The sequence below is a fragment of the Saccopteryx bilineata genome, chromosome 11 (assembly GCF_036850765.1).
Source record: "Saccopteryx bilineata isolate mSacBil1 chromosome 11, mSacBil1_pri_phased_curated, whole genome shotgun sequence".
Lineage (NCBI taxonomy): Eukaryota > Metazoa > Chordata > Mammalia > Chiroptera > Emballonuridae > Saccopteryx > Saccopteryx bilineata.
In genome coordinates this window covers 32,754,727-32,776,166 of record NC_089500.1, presented here as the reverse complement: position 1 = coordinate 32,776,166, position 21,440 = coordinate 32,754,727, and the positions used below count along the sequence as shown (strand labels likewise).

Genomic DNA, 21,440 nt, shown 5'->3' with positions numbered 1-21,440 from the left:
CATGCTGCATGTTGCATTTGCTGAATGTACTATTTAGTGCTGATACATTATTTAGAATTTAGTATTATAAACTTAGAAAAAATAACTGGTAGTAGAAATAGTTAACAAAATTCACTTCTGTGAGGGAAGTTTGTAGATAATTTTTCTTTTAGGGATTTACATAATGGTGAGTTGTGGATTTCCCATTTTTGTCCACAACTATTTCTATTATATCCAGGTATATGTTATGTTAAGGAACAAAATAGAAATATGAACTTCAAACTGTTAGATTAAGATATTAGACAGAATTAACCTTTGTTTCATGAAGGCCTTCCTTGTGAGGGACTTCTAAACAGAATGAGATCTCTTTTTTATGGAATTTGCAGATTTACAGACAATCAGTTTTGCAGAAAGAAAATAACCCATAGTTGAAAAGTTGCCTGATTCCAGGATTTGAAACCAACCTCTCCTACTTTATTTACTGCTCTTTGAAACCTGTTTTATGTTATGCAAAAAAGAAAGACAAAAGTATATGGGAAAAGTTACATGCTTGAAAATGAGAAGTTCTGAGTTAATATTAAGTTGAATAGGTTTGCTTATTGCAGAACTTCACAGAGCCTTCAGTGCGATAGTACACAGTATGAATCTTGCAGGGCAAAGAGAGCATATGACATTCCCCTAACTTATTTGACCATAGACTGTCTTTAGTGAGGACCTGTGGTAACAGTTTTCTTTAGAATAAAACAGAAGGACAAGAGGAAGCCATAATGGGTTTTAGGTAGAGGAGAGACAGAAAACAGTGTAGAAAAAATTTAAAGAAAACCTAGTTGCAGGAAGTTCAGTATTTTATACTACCTTCTGATAAAACCTGTTCAGAAACTTCCCTATCTGGATGTCTTTTTCCTGCCAAGTTTCCTGAATTGATGTTTCTCTTATAATGTGAATGGCATGTTTCTCTTAGGCTGGTGGTGAACAGTGTGATAAGAGCTTCTGTGGTATGGATCATTGCCTTTATGCTTATACCTTACACAGTACCTGACATGGTATCAGGAATATAGTTGGCCAGGACTCAGTAAATATCCAGAGAGCATGTAATGAATTGTGACTCTAAAATACTGAAACTTTTTTTTTTAAGGAACACATTTAGACATAGAAGTTATTTTGAAAATGATGTCATTTTGAAAAACATTCTTGGAACTTAACTATTAGAGATGAGTTTTAATTCCTTCCTCATCACCAACACTTTTAATGATCTTTATGATTTTTAAAATTTATTTTCACAGGCCCTGGCTGGTTGGCTCAGTGGTAGAGCGTCGGCCTGGTGTGCAGAAGTCCCGGGTTCGATTCCCGGCCAGGGCACACAGGAGAAGCGCCCATCTGCTTCTCCACCCCTCCCCCTCTCCTTCCTCTCTGTCTCTCTCTTCCCCTCCCGCAGCCAAGGCTCCATTGGAGCAAAGTTGGCCTGGGCACTGAGGATGGCTCTGTGGCCTCTGCCTCAGGTGCTAGAATGGCTCTGATCTCGACAGAGCGACGCCCCAAGATGGGCAGAGCATCGCCCCCTGGTGGGCATGCCGGGTGGATCCCAGTCGGGTGCATGCGGGAGTCTGTCTGACTGCCTCCCCGTTTCCAACTTCAGAAAAATACGAAAAAAAATTATTTTCACAGAACAGAATTGTTCCTGCATAGTCATGTAAACAGTTTTAACCACAAGGTTTCTTCTGCAGTGGATGGAATTTTATTTTAACTAATTAAATGGTCATCCTAGCTAAGGAAGGCCAGTGGATGGGTCAACAGTAGCCAAGGCATTCCTCAAGAAGTAGTGAAAGGTGAGAAGGCTTGCTTTACCATATAGCAAGAATTACTATGAAGCTGTACTAACTACTACATCAATGTGCTATAGCAATAGATAGACCAGTGGAACAGGACATGGAACCCTGGAAACCAGGTTTATAACAAAGTTGGCATTGCACATTATTAAGGAAAGGATGAACTTTCCATTAGTAATATCGTAACAGTTGATTATCCACATGAAGAAAATGACACTGAATCTCTACTTAAACCTGAAGGGTAAAACTCTAAAATAGCTTCTACATACAGAAGAATTTAAGACTTAGAAAATGATTAGAATTATATTAATTTATAATATTACATGTCAGTTTTACTTCAATAAAATAATTATATTAAATTTATATATAGATTAATTTTGGGAAGAAGCTAGTTTTTGTCTCTAACATGGTATATCTATCCATCAGTCAAATGTTATTTTATACCCTTGGATAGCGCTTCACAATTTTCTCCTTGCCTTACACGTAATTTGTTAAGTTTATGCCCAAATACCCTAGAGCAGTGTTTTTCATCTGCTGGTCTGTGGATGAATGCCAGTCTGTCAAATTTCATGCTGGTCTGCGAAAGAGTTAGCCACCCTGATGTAATCTTCATATGACACTGCCTTAGAGTTTTATAGCTTTGGAATGTGATTATATATATATAGTCTAATTAGTTCTTATTATTATACAGGAACATAATTAATGTTAGTTCATCTTGTATTCAGCAACATTAATTAAATCATGAATTACAGTAGTTCCAATGATTTATCTATTGATTCTTTTAGAATTTCTGTGTAGAAGTTATGCTATGTGCTTAGATAATTTTGTCTTTTTATTTTCTAATTCTTTTTTCTTGTCTTATTGCTTAGACCTTCAGTACAGTATCAAATTGAAGTAAGGATGCATAATTTGTCTTTTTTATGTTACAGAAATTTCATCATTAAATGTGTACTATAGGCTGGTCCTAGTTTGCTGTTGCAGTCTCTATTCATGAGTAATGAATTGCCTTTAAAGTTAATGTCTGTAATAAACATTTATTCATATTTTATTTGTATCAGGAATGCAGGAGCAGCTTAGCAGGGTGGTATTGAATCATGATTTTTCAGGATGTTGCAGTCAAGATGTTGGCTAGAACTACAGTTATCTGAAGGCTTGACAGCACCTGCTTCCAAACTGGTTCAGTTCTCTGCCTGGCAAGATAGTACTGGTTGGCAGGAGGCTTCAGTTTCTTACTATGTGGACCTTACCGTAGGGTTGCTTGGGTGTCCTTCTGACATGGCACTGGATTTCCCCAGAGTGTGTGGTCTGAGGGAGAGATAGGAGGAAGTGTGTTTTATGACCAGCCTTGAAATCACACACCACTACGTCCACTATATGCTGTTGGTCACAAGTAAGTCACTTAGTCCAGCCCACACACTAGGGAGGGAAATTTCATTCAACAAAAGTTATTTTGCATAAAGGTTTTTTTTTAGTCTGTTTGCCCCACAAAGTTGCATTAGAGCAGAGACTTACGTGTATCTTTACCTTAGACCCTTCTGTTGAGCCCCAAACTTGTGTCCAGCAGCTGTGGTTAACATCACACCTTGAAGGTATCAAAGTTACCTCGTCCTTTGCATGTCCAAAATCAGACTTACATTTCTTTCCATCTTAATTCTCTTCCTTCGGAAAACTGGTCCTCTTTTACTAGTATTTTTCATTTCTGTGACTGGCATCACTTTGCATCCAGTTGCACAAGCCCAGATTCCCTCCTCTTTACCCTCATCTGACCACCCTTAAATCCCATTGAGTTTGCCGGTAATATCTTACACCTGCCCACTTTTATCTGGCTCCAGCTTCATCTCAAAGTTCCTCTTTTGTCTTTGATTCATTGACCTTTAATTACCTCCTCCTTGCTATATATAGCCTTTGCTACTCAGTGCCTGAAATGCTTATTTCCCCCTCAACTAATGTCTTCCTCAGGGAAGCCTTTGTGACAAAGTCAGGTCTATTACAGATGTTTATAGTGTGCTGTGTCCCACTCTTCAAAGCATTTTCACAATTGAAATAAATCATATTTATGTGACTGTTTGATTAATGCTTGCTTTCCTATAGCCAACTCTAAAATACATGCAGGGAGTATATATTTTGTTCACTTTTGTTTTCCCTTCATTTGATACATTCCCTACATTTACTGAGTCAGAGTTTTTTGAATTAATAAGTGAATGAATATACTTGATTATAGATCTGATTGATAATGGAGCAAATGGAATATATAATTAGTAAATAAAATAATTTAGGCTCTCCTATACTGTGTTAGAGTATAACTGTCATCTTTTTGAGTCCTGTTTTTCTGGCAGAGAGTCCAGCTACAAATTAATGAACAGATCTAATGTAGAAACTCCTGTCTCGAATCTCAGCCTGGCGAGCATGATGCAAAGATAGTTATCCTAGAGCTAGATGCCTGATAGTGCGGTGGTTTTTTATTTTATTTTTCAATTACAGTTAACATACAGTATTATATTAGGTTCAGGTATACATCCCAGTAATTAGACATATATATAATTTTTGAAGTGATCACCCTGATAAATCGAGTACACATATGACAACATACATATATAAACTGCTCACAAAAATGAGGTGATATTTTATCACTTCATATTCATTTTGAAATATCCCCTAATTTCTCTAAGCAGTGTAATTCTTACAATATTATTGACTATATTCCCTATGCTGTACTTGACATCCTCAATGTGCACTTGACATCCCCATGACTATTTTTAAGATTTTATCTATTCATTTTAGAGAGGAGAGAGAGAGAAGGGAGAGAGAAGGAGGGGAGGAGCAAGAAGCATCAACTGCCATATGTGCCTTGATCAGGCAAGCCCAGGGTTTCAAACCAGCGACCTCAGCATTCCAGGTCAATGCTTTATCCACTGTGCCACCACAGGCCACCCCCATGACTATTCTGTAACTATCAATTTGTACTTCTTAATCCCTTCACCTTTTTTACTCTCTCCCAACCCCCCTCCCATCCGGTAACTGTCAAAATGTTCTCTGTATCTCTGAGTGAGTTTCTGTTTTGTTTTTTAGATTTCACATATAAGTGAAATCATGTAGCATTTGTCTTTGTCTTGTTCCACTCAGCGCAATGCCTTCTCCGTGTTGTTGCAGATGGAAAAATTTCATTCTTTTTTATAGCCAAGTTGTATGTACCACTTGTTCTTTATCGGTTCACCTATTGATAGACATTTAGGTTGCTTTACATTTTGGCTATTGTACAATAAATAATGCTGCAATAAACATATGGATTGTATATGTCTTTTTAATTTAGTGTTTAGGGATTCTTTGGATATATACCTAGAGGTGGAATTGCTGGGTCCTTGTCTCTTGTTATAGCCTGTGTTTTAACATCTGTTTTGTCTGATACAAGTATTGTTACCATAGCCTTTTTTGTTTTCATTTTCATGAAATAATCTTTTTTTATTCCTTTACTTTCTGTCTGTGTGTGTCGTTAGATCTGAAGTGAGTCTCTTGTAGATAGCATATGTAAAGGTCTTGTTTTGTTATCCATTCAGCCATTGTATGGCTTTTGATCAGAGCATTTAATCCATTTACATTTATAGTGACTGTTGATAGATATGTATTTGTTGCCATTTTATTATTCATATGTTTTATTTATTTTTTCTTCTTAAAGAAGACCCTTTAACATTTTTTATAATACTGGTTTGATGGTGATGAACTCCTTAGCTTTTTCTTGTCTGGAAAGCTCTTTATTTGTTCTTAGATGCTAAATGATAGCTTTGCTGGTAGAGTAATTTTGGTTGTAAATATTTGCTTTTCATCACTTTGAGTATTTCTTACCAATACCTTCTGGTCTGCAAAGTTTCTGTTGATAAATTATCTAACAGTCTTATGAGATCCCCCTTGTAGGTAACTAACTGCTTTTCTCTCACTGCTTTTAAGATACTCTCTTTATCTTTAATGTTTGACATTTTAATTATATGTCTTGGTATGGGCCTCTTTGGGTTCATCTTGCTTGAAACTCTCTGTGCTTCCTGGGATTATCTGTCCCCTTTGCCAGGTTGGATAAGTTTGCCGTCATTATTTTCTTAAATTGGTTTTCAATTCCTGTTCTCTCCTCTCTTTCTAGCACCCCCATGATGCAAATGTTGGCACACTTGAAGTGTTCCCAGAGGTTCCTTAAACTATTCTAATTTTTTTTGTATTTTTTTTCCTTTTTGCTGTTCTGATTGTTTTCTTCTGATTGGTGTTTTCTGCTTCCTTATCTTCCAGGTTGCTGATTTGATCTTCTGTTTCATCTACTCTGCTGTTGATTTCCTGTAACATATTCTTCATTTGTTATATTTTCTGTCTCTGTTGAAGTTCTCACCAAGTTCATTTGTTCTTAACCTAAATTCATTGAGCATCCTTATAACCAGTGTTTTGAACTCTGCATCTTGTAAATTTATTGTCTCTGTTTTGTTTAGTTCTTTTTTGGGGGGTTTTGTTCTGTTCTTTCATTTGGGACATGTTTCTTTGTCTCCTCATTTTGGCTGCCTCCCTGTGTTTGTTTCTTTGTATTAGGTAGAGCTGCTACATCCCTGGGTTTGGTAGAGTAACCTCATGTAGTAGGTGTCCTATAGGGTCCAATGGCACATCCTAGTCAGCCACCTGAGCTGGGCACTTCAGGTATAATTCCAGGTGGGCTCTCTGCACTCTCTTGTTATAATGGGGTCTTTATTGTTGTTGACATGTCAGTGGGAAGGATTTACCCCTCCCAGGTCAATCAGCTATGAGGACTAGTAGTGATCACAGCAGAGGATTTGCTGTGCAGGGGCCAACCCCACAGAGTGGGACTAGCTTCAGCAGGGCTCTGGTGCCAATGAGTTTGCCCCTTGAGAGTGTTGCTCATGGAGGTGATTGGATGGTGCTTTGGCATGGTTTGAAGCAGTCCACTGGGTGTGCTAGCTCTGGGGCCTCCCAGGAGCTGCAGGCCAATGTCAGCTGCTCCTTGTGCCCTGGCTGGGGTCACCCAGCATGAGCTACAAAGCAGTCTGCAGATGGCTGCTACTTGTACTTGACTTGGAGGTGCCCAGGAGAGGCCAAGCTGTGAACCAAGACCAGTTGCTTCTAGTGCTGGGCCTGGGGCCATTGAGCAAGAGGTACAGGGTACTCTTGAGAGTAGATGCTGCTTGCTTGGGGCTTGTCGATCTTTGAGAGATTTTAACAGAGTTTGTAGTATGAACCAAGTCAGGCTGTTTGTTTGGAAATGCCACTGGAAATGGCTTGGGTGGGCCTGCAAGTTGGGTGGGATGGGGTCTCAGGTAATTACCAGGGTGGGGTGAACAGTGTTAGCCAGGTTGATGGAAACTCAAATGTTCTACACACCTGCCAGCTAGGATGATGGGGGAGTGGACTCAGCAAAGGAACAGTGGCCCCTGCCAGCACTTCTGTGTGGGATAAAGCTGCCCCTCAGACCTTGTCCTGGACCCAGACAATTCATTTTCTCTTGTTACATTCCTGGCGTCTGTCTGACCAGCTGCTGCCCCAGTGTTGGAGGCGTCTGTCTGTCCAGCTGCTGCCCTAGTGTTGGAGCTCAGAGCAAGTGCATCTGAGTAAGTTTATGTGTGTGTCCTTTAAGAGGGCTGGGACTCTGGCAGTTCTCCTCCTCAGTCAGCTACAACTTCTGCTAGTTTTCACAGCCAGAAGTTACAGGGACCTCTCTTCCAGAAGCCTTAGGCTGGGGAGCCTGGTGCGGGACTGGGACCCCTTGATCCTCACGACATGCCTTACAGCTGAATTATCCCTTCTGATTTTTATCTGCCACATGTGGATATGGGATCAGCCCTTCAATGTCTCCATCCATCCTACCAGTCTCTATGTGGCTTCTTCTTTATTTTTGTTTTTATTAAAAAAATTTTTTTTTATCTTTAGAGAGAGAGAGGGACAGACATACAGGAAGGGAGTGAGATGAGAAGCATCAATTCTTCATTGCGGTATCTTAGTTGTTCATTGATTGCTTTCTCATATGTGCCTTGATGGGGAGGGCTACAGCAGAGTGACCCCTTGCTCAAGCCAGCAGCCTTAGACTCAAGCCAGCAACCTTGGGCTTCAAGCCAGCAACCTTTGGGCTCAAGCCAGTGATCATGGGGTCATGTCTATGAGCCTGCGTTCAAGCCAGATGAGCCTCTGCTCAAGCTGGCAACCTTGGGATTTCAAACCTGGGTCTTCAGCATTCCAGGCCGATGCTCTATCCACTGCACCACTGCCTGGTCAGGCTAAAACTTTTTACTTTTAATTTATTGTGTTGACATGGTTTCAGGTGTCCCACCTGATATAACACCTTCAGCCCCTCTCATTGTGCCCCCCCATGCAAAGTCTCTTTCTATCCTCATTTTACCCCTTTTACTCCCCCTACTGCTACCCCCTATTTGTGGCTTCTATTTTATATCCTTAGTTATAGGACTTACGTTCACAAGCTTTCAGGAGGTTCTGAATAATGATTCTGTATTTTAGTTGTAATTTTGATGTGGTTGTGGGAGAATGGAGTACCATGTCTACCTGTCTGCCATTTTTACTGGAAGCCTTGAGAGTACTGTGTTCTTAGGAGATAAGCTCCACAGTATACCCTAGCAGGCGTCCCCAAACTACGGCCCGCGGGCCGCATATGGCCCCCTGAGGCCATTTATCCACCCCCCCCCCCCCCCGCACTCCCGGAAGGGGCACCTCTTTCATTGGTGGTCAGTGAGAGGAGCACTGTATGTGGCGGCCCTCCAACGGTCTGAGGGACAGTGAACTGTCCCCCTGTGTAAAAAGTTTGGGGACCTCTGCTAGAGCCTTGGCCGGCAAACTGCGGCTTGTGAGCCACATGCGGCTCTTTGGCCCCTTGAGTGTGGCTCTTCCACAAAATACCACGTGCGGGCGCTACCTCGATAAGGAATGTACCTACCTATATAGTTTAAGTTTAAAAAATTTGGCTCTCAAAAGAAATTTCAATCGCTGTACTGTTGATATTTGGCTCTGTTGACTATAATGAGTTTGTCAACCACTGCCCTAGTAAAGTTTTTGGTCCAGGAGAATGAAGCTTTCATTTTCTCCTAATGGTTCCGTTGAACTGAAGATACTTCTTAGGCTTGAAATTTCTGGAAAGCCTTGGCTAGAAGTTTGAGGGGTAGGAGAAAATAATTATTTAGCCCTAGAAAATGCTGATTCTTCTTTGGGAAAACTTGGCATATGACAGGTAGGTAGGATCAGAAATTTTTTAAGTTTGGACAAATAGACACAGTAGTATGACCAGCACCACAAACAAGATATGGAGTGTTTTCATTATCACAAATTTCTTCCTACCGCTTTGTGTCCAGTCCCCTACTTCCTCCCCAGCTCCCGTAACCACTGATCTGATCTGTTCCATAGTCTTTCCTTTGCTAGAATGTCATATAAATGGAATCATAAAGTTTAGTGTGCAGCCTTTTGTGACTACTTTTACTTTGCATAATGCTTTTTAGATTAATCCATATTGTTGTATGCCTATCAAGCATTAGTTCTTTTTCACTGCTGGATTGTGGGGATAGTATTTTTACCGTAAGATGTACCATAATTTGTTTACCTTTTCATCTAGTGATGAACATTTGGAATATTTCCAGATATTGATGATTATGATTAATCTGCTAAAAAGATTTGTGTACAAGCCTTTGTATAGACATATGTTTTCCTTTCTCTTCAGTAAACAGCCGGGAGTGGGATTGCTGATCTTGTGTAGTCAGAAACTGCCAAACTGTATTCCCACTGGCAATGGTTAGAGTTCCAGGTGCACCACTTCCTTAGCAGCACTTGGTATTTTCCTTTTAGACACTTGTATCAGAGTATAGTGATGGTTCACTGTGGCTCTAGTTTACAGTTTTTAATAGCTAATGATTTTAAACGTCTTTTCATGGGCTCATTTGTCATCTGATTTGCTCTTTTGGTGAAGTGATACAGTTTAAATCTTTTGCCCATTTTATTAAAATTTTTTTTTGAAATTTGGATACAAGTCATTTATTAAATACGTAATTTGTAAATTTTTTTTTCAATCTGTGACTTTTTTTATATTCACAACAGTGCCTTTTGAAGAGCAGAAGCTTTTAATTATAAAGGCCATTTTTTCTTTTTACAATTTGTGGGAGTTTTCCTTGTCTGAGGAATCTTTGCGTAACCCAAAGTCGCAAAGATTTTTGCTATCTCCTTTACCGTTTCTTCTATACCTCCTGCTTCTTTCATACCCCTCTCTGCCGGGGTCCAGCCCCGGCGGTGATCCAGGGGTCCCACAGGAGGAGACAGCGTCGGCGAAAATGGAGTGAGAGAGCCGAATTCTTTTCTTTCTCTTTTATTCTCCGGTTAGCATTTACTGCCAGGCATCTCTACCAAATGCTAGTATAGCTCCCTTTTTATACACGCACACCTGAGTTACAATCACATGGTGTTAATTATTACTTTTGTTTCACTATGTTTTCATGTTTCCGGATAACAGTTAATTTACATCTATGAGTCACAAATCAGGTAGCAAATCATTCAAAATACAAAATAACTTGAATAGCGATAACAACATTAGTAAAAACTTTTAGAGTATTAGTTCTAAAAGGCTTGCCTCTAAAGAAATTAACATAACATCAAGAATAGCTTTCACCCAAAGATATGCAGAGTGCACTTGCAAGATAGCCCAGGAGCAACACAAGACATTCCATGGATTTCCCTACATTTTTGAATCTCAAGAGAACATCTCATTGAGAAAGCCTAGCAATTGCCTTTAGTCAAAAGACAATTCTCTTAGTAAAACATTCTTTTCTTGCTGACTACGCTCTCATTCTAGGCCACACAATGGGCCATTCTACTATACCTTACCTAAGATACTAATGTCTAGTCAAATATTACTTATTTATTATATTTAAACACTAGTTAAGTTCTGACTCTATTCTTCTCAGAATATACCACTATTTGCAAATCAAAGAAGAAAGGAATGTTTCTCTACTTATCACATGAAAAGGCTAGGGAGGAAAATGTTAAGTGAAGGCCTAAGGGTACTCTGTGCACAGCCACTGCCTCCTAACCATTCACAAGTCACAATTTATTCTTTTTATCATGATTAAGAAGGAATTCTCCTACAAACTTAACCCTTTACGAGGGATATCATAGCCAGCCTCTTATGTCTATGAGCCCAGTTCAAGGGGCTTGCAGGCTTTTCTGTGGAACTCACACCCTCTGTCTCATTTCCAAAGAAATCACTACGAATCTACAGGGAAAGCACGGTACTATTATCCCTGTGCCACAAATAATAGCACACACCCAGAAAAGGGGGGATATAAGGCCAGATTAATTCAAAAAGTCAAAGGGGGGAGTATCGTTGTGCCCATCCTTTGTGGTGACTTTGTCACTCCACAGCCATTGGTCTTCACTGCAGTGACTTTGTCACTCTGCAGCCATTGGTCTTCTCTGCTGTGACTTTGTCATTCAGCAGTTTTTGGTCTTCTTCTGCTGTGACCTTGTCAGCCAGCAGTTGTGGGTCTTCTCCTGCTGTGACCTTGTCAGCCAGCAGTTGTGGGTCGGCTCCCGACACCTCTCCTTTCAAACACCCCACCCCACTGCATTTCACCTTCAACTTTAGAATCTTGGAAAAATTAAAGAGGAGTGGATGAATAGTTTAAAGATTTACACTTAAGTATATATTTTGGGCTGTAAGCATTATAAAAACACACAGCAGATTTTAGAGAACATAAAGAAAGCTGCATTTGAATCCCAGATACTGCACTAGCAGTCTGTTTGCCTTGCCAGTGGCCTTTCATACGAAGTAGCTCAGAATATAAATTTATCGATATCTGGATTCTCTGGAGAGAACTGAGATTCCATGATACTGTACACTCTCAGGGTTTTGAATCTCCCTTTACTCCAGTTACCACAGTTATCTGTAGTTGCTCATTGTGTGTGATACAAGATCAGATATTGAATAAGTTTGATTTTGAGGCAAAAATATGATAGTAGCATCCTGTTCTCACTGTGTAGTCAGGGAGTATTGGTTTGATGAAAAGAGGAATATAGGCAAGAGATCAAAGTTGTCAGAGAGATGAGCATAAATAATACTTCAGGCTTATGAATATCCTTTATTATTTTGGGGGTGCTTTTCAGGTTGCTGTCTAGCAACCTTGTAATGCAGGCAGTAACTGTGAGTGTGTGTGTGTGTGTGTGGGGGGGGGTTAGGCAGTTATATAACGTACACAGTGATCTCTCCAGTATTTCAGGTAACCAACCTGGAACCATATTAATTATCACAATATTACTGACTGTATTCTTTATGCTGTACTTTACATCCTGTGACTGTTTGTAAGTACCAATTTGTACTTCTTAATCCTCACCCTTTTCATCCAGCCCCCAACCCCCATCCTCTCTGGCAACTATCAGTTTGTTTTCTGTATTTATGAGTCTATTTCTGTTTTGTTTGCTTATTTCTTTTGTTCTTTAGATTCCACATGTGAGTAAAATCATAAAGTATTTATCTTTCTCTGATTGGCTTGTTTCATTTAGCATTATACCCTCTAGGTCCATTCATCTTTTGCAAATGATGAGATATCTTTTTTTAATGACCAAGTAGTATTTCATTGTATATATATACTACAACTTTTTTATACACTTTTCTGTTGATGGGCACCTGGGTTGCTTTCATATCTTGGTTCTTATAAATAACACTGCATTGATCTAGGGGGGCATATCTCCAATCGAATTAATGTTTTGGGTTTCTTCAGATATGTACCCAGAGTGGAATTGCTGGGTAATAAGGCAGTTCCATTTTTAATTTTTTGTGGGAACTCCTTACTGTTTTCTATAGTGGTTGCACCAGTTTGCAGTCCCACCAGCAGTGCATAAGGGTTCCCTTTTCTCCACTTTGTCTTTTTCATAGATAAATTCTCTGGCCTGTTCTGAATTGTTTGGGTAACTACATCTGTGCTGCTCGCCACGGAACATGCTACATAAAGTTTCCCTTGTGAGGGGCTGCAGCATAGACCACCAGCCTGGTCCCTAAGAGCATACACTGATGTGGCTTTCATGTGGGTCATATGTGTGAAGTGTGTGTTTCGTCCATGCACCTCCTCTGAATGCATGCCTCATCAGAATGCACTTGGCCAGTCTCTCTCCTAATCAACAGTGACACAGGCCTTTGGAGCCTTGGCTTCAGCTGCTCAGTGTATGACTCTGTACCTCTCTGAGGACTCCCAGACTTCTCCAGAGCTCTCCAAGGTGAACTCCCCAGGTGCAAGAAATGTTTCTAGTCAAACTGCCCCAAATGACTTTCCAAATTTTGTGACAGTTCCTCAAGTTATTTTCTCATATTTCAACAGATGGAGGTGTGGGGTATGGGTGGGAAATGGAAACTAAAGATCAGGGAAATCTGTAAAGTTACTGGCAGAGCCAACACTAGGTCTCAGACCTTATGATACCCTTTTTCCTTCCAGTATGATTTCCATGTTTGTTTTTTAATGGCTGGTGACTAGCATTTTTGAAATAGGATTCAATGGGTCAGAGGGACAAGAGTGAGCCCAATAAACCTCTATAGTACAGGCTCCTAGGAGAACCCGTATTAATCTTTAGGCCTTGAGAACTGAATATGAGTGGTTGAAACAGACTGGGAATCACTAGATTCTTAAATTCCTATAGTCATCAGTGGCTTAGCACTGCTTTAGCATTGTAGTAATTGAGTAGAAGGCAGCTAAGCCCCGGCTGTTTGATGGATATGAGATAGTAGGTCACTGTTGTTTTAATCTATATTTTCCTACTTATAGTGAATTGAGCACTTTTCTACATGTTTATTGGCTATTCAGGTTTACTTTCTACAAAGTGCCTGTTATATCCTCTGCTTATTTTCCTGCTGGGCTGTTGTGTATTGATTTGTACGACTTATTTGTATATCCTTGATACTATTAACTTTTATGTATTTTACAAATATCTTTCTAAGTTTGATTTATAAACTTAGTCTCCATAGTAAAATTTCATATGTATATTATTCTTTGTTGCAATTCATTTTCTACATTCTAAAATTTTAAGTTAATTTATTTTCTTTTTCTCTCTATAGGTTATGAATGTGATTGCTGATGAAACTGGATTGGAAAATTTTTCATGATCTTTGTATATTTATATATATATATTTTAAAATTTTGCATTGACTTAAAGTGCCATGAGAAAATTTGCATATTGCAAGGTGGTCCTAGCCACCTCCTTGATTTGGGTACTCTTGGATATGTTCCTGCTGCTTTACTTCAGTGAATGCAACAAATGTGATGTAAAAAAGGAGAGAGGACTTCCTGCTGGGGATGGTGAGTGACATTTTATAATAAAATGCTCATTTTGATAAGTATGTCACTGGTTTTTTGTTGTTAACTAATTTGGATACTATAAAATTTTAATATTTTTTAGATTAATAATAATCCCTGTTTTCTTATATAAGATGATCATATTTCTAACAGTTCTCTAATGGGTTCTTCCAGTAGTTAAAAGTATTAAACTATCATGTATAGAATTACTAAATTTAATTTTGTGTTCAGTGTTAAATGTAGTTAATTAGCTGGAAGTTATGTTACCAAATTATACAAGGAATCTTATAGTTGGACTCATCAGAATTTTACAGATTAGTCTCATGCCATAATGCTGAGTGGAGAATTAAAATTACATTATCAAGTATCAAAAGATATTTCTCCTACCTTCCCATCTCAGTTCTAAGGGAAGAAATCGTTCTAGATGGATGTGACCTGGAGAATTCTCTTGATGAAAGCAGGAACTTTGTAGATATGCTGTAGATAGCTCCAGTTAACGCCCGAGGGCAGGCTTTTGAAAGGTGAGGCTACGGAGGGGGCTGCAGTGGGAACACAGCATGTCTGGGTGGGAAGGAAAGGAAATGAATGTGGAGACTCTGGGTAGGACGGACTGACGTTTTTGGCAGAGGACACTAGGAATACTCAGTTTGTATTGAGCAAACAAATGCTTCCTTTATTTAAAAAAAACGAAACATAATAAAAATGTCTTTGCATTGTGAGTCAGTAATTTAGCTGTTCTGGGCTCTGAACTTGGATTATTTATAGAATATTTGGCTCTACAGTAATTCTGTTTTCAGAAATTATGTATAAATGATTACTATTTAACATAAGTCTTATTTGGGTAGCTACACTTAAATATTTTATAGTTTATATTGAGGGAACTGGTTCCCTAAAATTTATAATCTAAAATTATTTATTTGTATTGGTAACTGTGCCTACTTACTGTAATTTTTATAGATTGGATTGTATAACAAGTTCTGTTTATTTCATCTTCGGAAATTTGCCTAAAAATAGCCTCAGTTGCCAGCACTGGACTCTACTAACACCTAGACCAGGGGTTGGGAACCTATGGCTCACGAGCCAGATGTGGCTCTTTTGATGGCTGCATCTGGCTCACAGACAAATCTTTTAATAAAAAAAAATAACGTTAAAAATATAAAACATTCTCATGTATTACAATCAATTCATTTCCTACCGTTCATGTTCATGGTTGAGGGTGGCTGGAGCCAATCACAGCTGTCCTCGGGACAACACCAAATTTTTATTGGATAATGCGTAAGTACACAGGTTGTTGTATGGCTCTCATGGAATTACATTTTAAAATATGTGGCGTTCCTGGTTCTCTCAGCCAAAAAGGTTCCTGACCTCTGCCCTAGGCTAATCCCTAACTTTTAAAATTTCAATTTCCCACCCTGGCCAAATAGCTCAGTTAGTTAGAGCATTGTTCTGATAGGCAGAGGTTGTTGGTTTAATCCCTGGTCAGAGCACATACAGGAACAGGTCGATGTTTGTGTCTTTTTCTTTTTCCCTTCTTCTCTAAAATCAATAACTTTAAAATATTAAAAAAATAAATTTCATTTTTCCCATAAGTTTTAATAAAATATATTTCTATTCAAAGTCAGCCTGTTTGCTTATTTTCTTGGTTTACTCTTTGGCCCTGTTGTTTAGTAACTGTTGAATGACAGAATACTGTTTCCTGGACGGTTATTAGAGCTATAGCTCTGTCCACATTTTTCTTCTTCTGGCTATTTGATTTTTTTAATTGAATTTATTGGGGTGACACTGGTCAACAAAATGATACAGGTGTCAGGTGCCCAGTTCTGCATCACATCTCTGTACATCATATCCACATTTAAATCAAAGGGCAGGTATTACCATTCATCAGTAAGAGACTAGGGTAGTTTTTTCCCAAAGAGAACGGATTAACTCTCCTCACCCTAATTCATTGCTCTTTATGGTGGGAGCTCATGGTGTTCTATCTTAAATGCAAACGCATGGAAGTAAGAGAACGGGACCTGTAGTGCGTGAAGATCCACTTGGCAGATGTTTTTGAAACTCTAATTTGTGCTGGGCAATGTAATAGGTGCTAGTAATAGACAGTTCAACACTAACAAAAAAAAGACGAAATTTCTTCCTTTGGGGAGCTCACAGTCCAATCGGAGAGAGAGAATAATAGTAGGATATGGATATAATAAATAGCATACTAGAGATTGCGTAAGAGCAGAAAGGAAGGAAGGCCTTGGGCGTCTGGGAAGGTGCGGGAAGGAATACTGAAGTTGAGTGATATAGATGAACAGATGTTCGTTAGGTTTGATGGGTAAGGATACCTTCTGAACAAAGGAAAGGAGCATGTGCAAGATAAGCAAGTGCGAGAACAGAGTTGATGGATAGGAAATGTGGGGAAAGCACAGAGGAAGCTTGGAGGTTAGCAGGGGCCACGTCACCAAAGGCCCATGTGGCATGCTGAGGGTTTTGGACTTCATCCTGTAGGCAGTGGCATGCCATGAAGATTTTTAAAAAGGGAGTAAGGAACCTGGTGGGATCAGACTTTCAGAAGTGGTGGTCATGTGGCTGATGTACTAGAAGAGAACAAGACAGCAGAGACCAGTTGTGAGGTAGTTGTGAACATTTAGAGCAGTTCTTGGAGCCTACACCGAAATGACACTGGTGGGAAAGAGAAAATAAAATGTATGAGGAGCATGTAATTAGTGGAATTTACATAATTTAGAGAGCCACTGAATGTAAGTCCAAGGTGACTCCCAGGTCCCCCGTGTAGATGAACTGATGCAAGGCGGGGTCCCCAGAGGCAGAGCAGCTTTGATGAGCAGGTGGTTGCCTATATTGCTGTGGCTATTGAACTATGAGGTGCTGGTGGAGAGTTCTGTGGTAGAGAGTGGTTGGGGGCACATAGGTGGCAGAAAGTTAAGCCTGGTCTGTACAAGAGACTGCACTGGTTACGTAGGTAGAGTTAGAAGAGAGAGACCCAGTGTTGGAGAGCATCTTGGAGGGTCAGGGAAGGAAGAGAGGCTTGTCAGGAACTGAGAGAAGAAGCCAGAGTGAGCGAGGTCATGGAAAGCCAGGAGTGGTGTTTGTTCAGAGATTTTGCTTGAGCTGAAGACCTGGTGTTCCTGGTGTGTTTGGATTGGGATTTCCGGTGACCCTGGCAAGCACTGTTTCAGTGCCCGCAGACTTGAGGCACCAGGGACGTAGTGGAGGTGTGCAGCTTCTTCTTTTAGGGACTTTTACATGGACAGATGGGGTAGTAAAATTGTTGAAGGAATGGAGCTAAGGTTGGTTTTCTGTGTATGTTTTTTTTATATATGTTTAGGGAAAGATTTAAAATGTAAGGCAAAGAAGCAATACTTGAAAGAACAGATATTCAGCAGATGAGACTGGGATATCAAAACCGTAAGAAAAGGATTATCCTTCAAGAGGATTCTAGGTTAATACAGATTTGAAAACCACAAGAGGCATGAGTACCAAAGAAAAGAAGTAGCAGCTTCTATACAAGTGCTGAAGTACAGAGTCAAGGAGAAATGGTCTGGAAGTAACAAGGAGCTCTGAGATGGCGTATTTACCTCGTGGGAAAAGGACAGCGAGCAGTTCTCACTGAAAAGGTGATGCGTTTGTGGGCTCTAGGGAAGAGCCAGATTTGGGTTCCCGGTAAGTCTGAGGTAGATGGGAGCTCTGTGTTGAGATGAGACAGAAAGAAACTTGATAGCCTGGGGGTGTCAGGTGTGGATAGGGCAGACTGAGCAGGGTTCAGCAATGGGAGAAGGAGAGAACTGAGCAGGAAGCCAGAGGTGAGGTGAGCAAGCAGCTGACCGGGAAGGATTTGAAAGGCCAGTGTACCCAGACAGGGGCCTTAGAGCCTGTTTCCCATTGTGATCTGTGAGCCTTAAGGGTTGACAGGGAAGGGAGACTGTTGATGCTAAGCAAGAAGTTTGAAAAATCTGCTCTAGTGTGAAGTTTCAGTGCAGTGGGAGCTGGGAGGTCCCAGGTAACTCAGAGCGCCGAGATTATTCAAGTTCTCAGTAGGTGAGGAATTGCTGTGGTGTCTGCAAAGACCTGTGACTAAGATGTTGCAAGAGCATGGCTTGGTAATGGTACTAAGGATTTGGACGTTCTTAGTGGAATTTGCAAGTATGCTCAGTGACCTCCGAGAAGAATGTAAGTCTCCTTTGGTACAATACATAAATAAGGTCTCCAGGATCTTCATTTTCTATGGCATTTGAAAAACCAAAACAAATAAAAAAGAAAAACAAAACAATGAGCAGATGTAACACTCCAGAGTAATTGTTTCAGTAGTGTAAGGATCTCATTTCTGAACATTTGTTGAACTGTTTTACAGTGCCAATTTAGGGAAATTTACCAAATTATGTTCTGTATATTGTGAATAAAGGTGTTCTGTTTTTAAGTAGAATAGATTTATTATTCTTATGAAAATATTTTCTGACATTAAACCGGTCTGTGGCCCAAAAAAGGTTGGGGACCACTGCTTTATACTACTTCCATGAGAAAAATATGTTAGTGATTTGTAAGATTTATTAAAGTATCTTCAAAAGTATGTAATGTGGTTTGTATACATTAATTTTATTTAGTGTCATACAGAAGGAACCTGTAGTTTTCTTGGTAATTAAGTTTTCTAACATATGAAACCTCTTTACATTGTTGTATGAATGAAGTTAAACTGAAGTATAAAATATCTTTGTTCTTACATAAAAGCTTGGACTAATTCCCTTATCAAACTTGATTTGATTTTAGACATGATCTGCATGTAAAATTTTCTGCCAAGAAAAAAATTTTTTTTTACTTTAGGAAATTGATGATATCCAAACCCCATTTTAGTAACTGTCAAAAATTTCACTGAATTCACTTTTAATTTACATAAAATACTGCTAAGTAGAATACAGGTAAAGTTAATGCTGACCCTCTTTTTTATTAGTTGCTTCTTTATACTGCAAGTGCATTAATAGTAAAAATATTTACTAACCACATACATTTTATCCTGGCCTCTTTGCAAAAGAAAAGTAGTTAACTAGTCCATTTAATTTTTTAGGATACTGTAATTTCTAAATTAGAGTATTCTGTTAGATTCTGTAAGTCATGAAGTAGTCATATAATTTTTAATTAATTGTAATTTTAAATGTGGCTGTGAAATCTCATGTGTTTCAGAAGGTTAAAGTATATAGTGTGGGCACTATATTAGATATTCAGATTATTGCTAAGTACCCGGTGATCAAATATGTAAAACATTGCAGCAACAGAATTGTAAAGAAGCAGTTTTGCCTGCTTCTTTAAGATCTCAAGAGTTTTTACTTTACAGTGATGGGCAAGCTTTTAACTATCTGGTCATATAGTCTCTTATGCAATAAGGAATACAATTTATATTTACTAAGTTCTTATAGTAATAATTCCTTGAGTCCTCCTACATGCTCCCCTAATCCCATGGCAATTTTCAAAATAAAATAAAAGTAGAAAAAATAAAAAATGTCATTCCCATTTACCCATCAGTTGGCTTCAACAGTTGTCAACTCAAGGCTAGTCTTGTGGCATGTATACATGAGTACCCCCCCCCAGCTTTTGGTTATTATTGAAGAAATTGGGTTCTTTTTTCCCAGTTTCCCACAGTCAAGATTTGCATCCCTTTAGTGTTCTTTATCAAGTCCTTCTGAGTTCATGGATAGGTTCAGAGGCTTGATCAGATTCAGTGTCTCCCCTTTTTCTCCTGGAAAAATATATTATAGATGAATATAATATAGATGGTATTCTCGTAACTGAGCAGGATGTTCAAAATTGAGCAGGATGAACATGTTTCATTCTAACTTTTGCTTAAAGCATCATCTTATACTAAAACAGGGCAGAGATAACTGAAGAATATTTATAATCAGGGTCACTAGATGTCTCCCACCTACTCTTAACGTTACCTTTGCCACACACAAAAGATAACTGTCACTTCCAAAACTCTGCTGCTTTCTGTTGACCCCTGAACATCCCAATCCTCAAATCTGTTGATTGCTCTTTATTTTCCAAGACAGATAAATGAGTAGAATTAATTCTAAGAGTTTTATAATTGTTATAGTTTTAAAAGCTTACATGGGCATTATACCTCTGTTACTTGTATGATAGTTTTTATTATACTTGTTATTGAGAATAAGTATGACAACTTAAAATTTTTTTCAGCCTTTAAAGAGTTTATTTGCTGAGTAAACATTAGGCAGGATTTGTTTTAAAAAATATATTACATGAGTTTTCTATAATTTTTAAAGTTATTTTCTAATATTTTCAGGTCCCTCCTAAAATCACAGTTTATGCTGAGAATAAGGGAAGTTATTGTATGACATATTTTTCTTGATGGTTCTATAAAATAGATTTTTATATTCCAGACAAAGTTGTTAAAGACACAATGAATAATTTCACATATGCTGCAGCTTTTTTATTGGTAGGTTGCTTTGTACCATTGTCTGAAACAATCTTCCTATAGGTCAGCTTTACCAATTAGTGCTGTTCTTGGGCAGATGAAGTCTGGCCAAAGAGAGATGGTTTGTCTGCTGCCTTGATTTCTCTCTTTTTGTGCAGAGATTTTTTGGGGATGTGTAGAGAAAAACTACAGGAGAATAAAACCTTCAGTTAAAAGAAGAAGTAATGTCCCAAACAGATATTGTTACTGCATTATTGTCCTCACCTCATTGTATATCTATCTGTCCCTTTTAGATAGGAAGTTTAACACACTTTTATCCAAATTTAATACATTGTAGAACCTGTTCTTCTTAGAATGTTTTTAACATCTCAAAAGCATATAACAAAGAATGAGATTTGGGGATTGCTGATCTGGAATACTACTCTTTATGTATGTATCAAGATATAACATTACTTCTGATTAGAATTCTCTTTAATGATGCTCCACCTTGCATGGTGCTATTGTAATGTATACTGTTACAAATTCGAGGATTGCATTTTGACTTATTTTGAATAGCACTTTTACTCACATACCAGTTCAGCACATAATGATAAAACTCGTATAAGACACTATTCTAAACTCCACTGAAGTTACATGAATGAATCAAAAAACCCAGCTAAAAAGAGATCATAACCTAGTTTTAGGGGGCTGATAAGGCAGGTTTAGCAATCATTAAGAAACAGCAGTTGATCAGAGATATAAGAGCAGTAGATGAAATGTGGTAGTCAAGAGCAGTAAGCAGACAGATAAAAGCTGTGGACAGGAGAAGCTGTTTTAGCTGGGCCTTGAGAGACAAATCGGTGTTCCGTATTGCAGAGCTAGGAGTGGGTAGGAGATGCCAAGGGAGGAACCTGTGTGAGCGAA

General features: G+C 38.9%; 1 protein-coding gene and 1 non-coding gene across 3 annotated transcripts in view; both read left to right on the top strand.

Annotated features, from left to right (window-relative positions):
- The window catches only part of GALNT1 (polypeptide N-acetylgalactosaminyltransferase 1), a 110,028-nt gene that overhangs the window by 42,055 nt on the left and 46,533 nt on the right, over positions 1-21,440 (top strand). For both annotated transcript variants that reach the window (XM_066246414.1, XM_066246415.1), the window contains one exon: positions 13,879-14,119. In XM_066246414.1, the coding sequence (XP_066102511.1) occupies positions 13,981-14,119 (139 nt within the window). In that variant the 5' untranslated portion in view covers positions 13,879-13,980. The remainder of the gene's footprint in view (positions 1-13,878; positions 14,120-21,440) is intronic.
- TRNAT-GGU (transfer RNA threonine (anticodon GGU)) lies at positions 1,263-1,338 on the top strand. The gene has a single exon. It is a non-coding gene; the product is annotated as a tRNA-Thr (tRNA).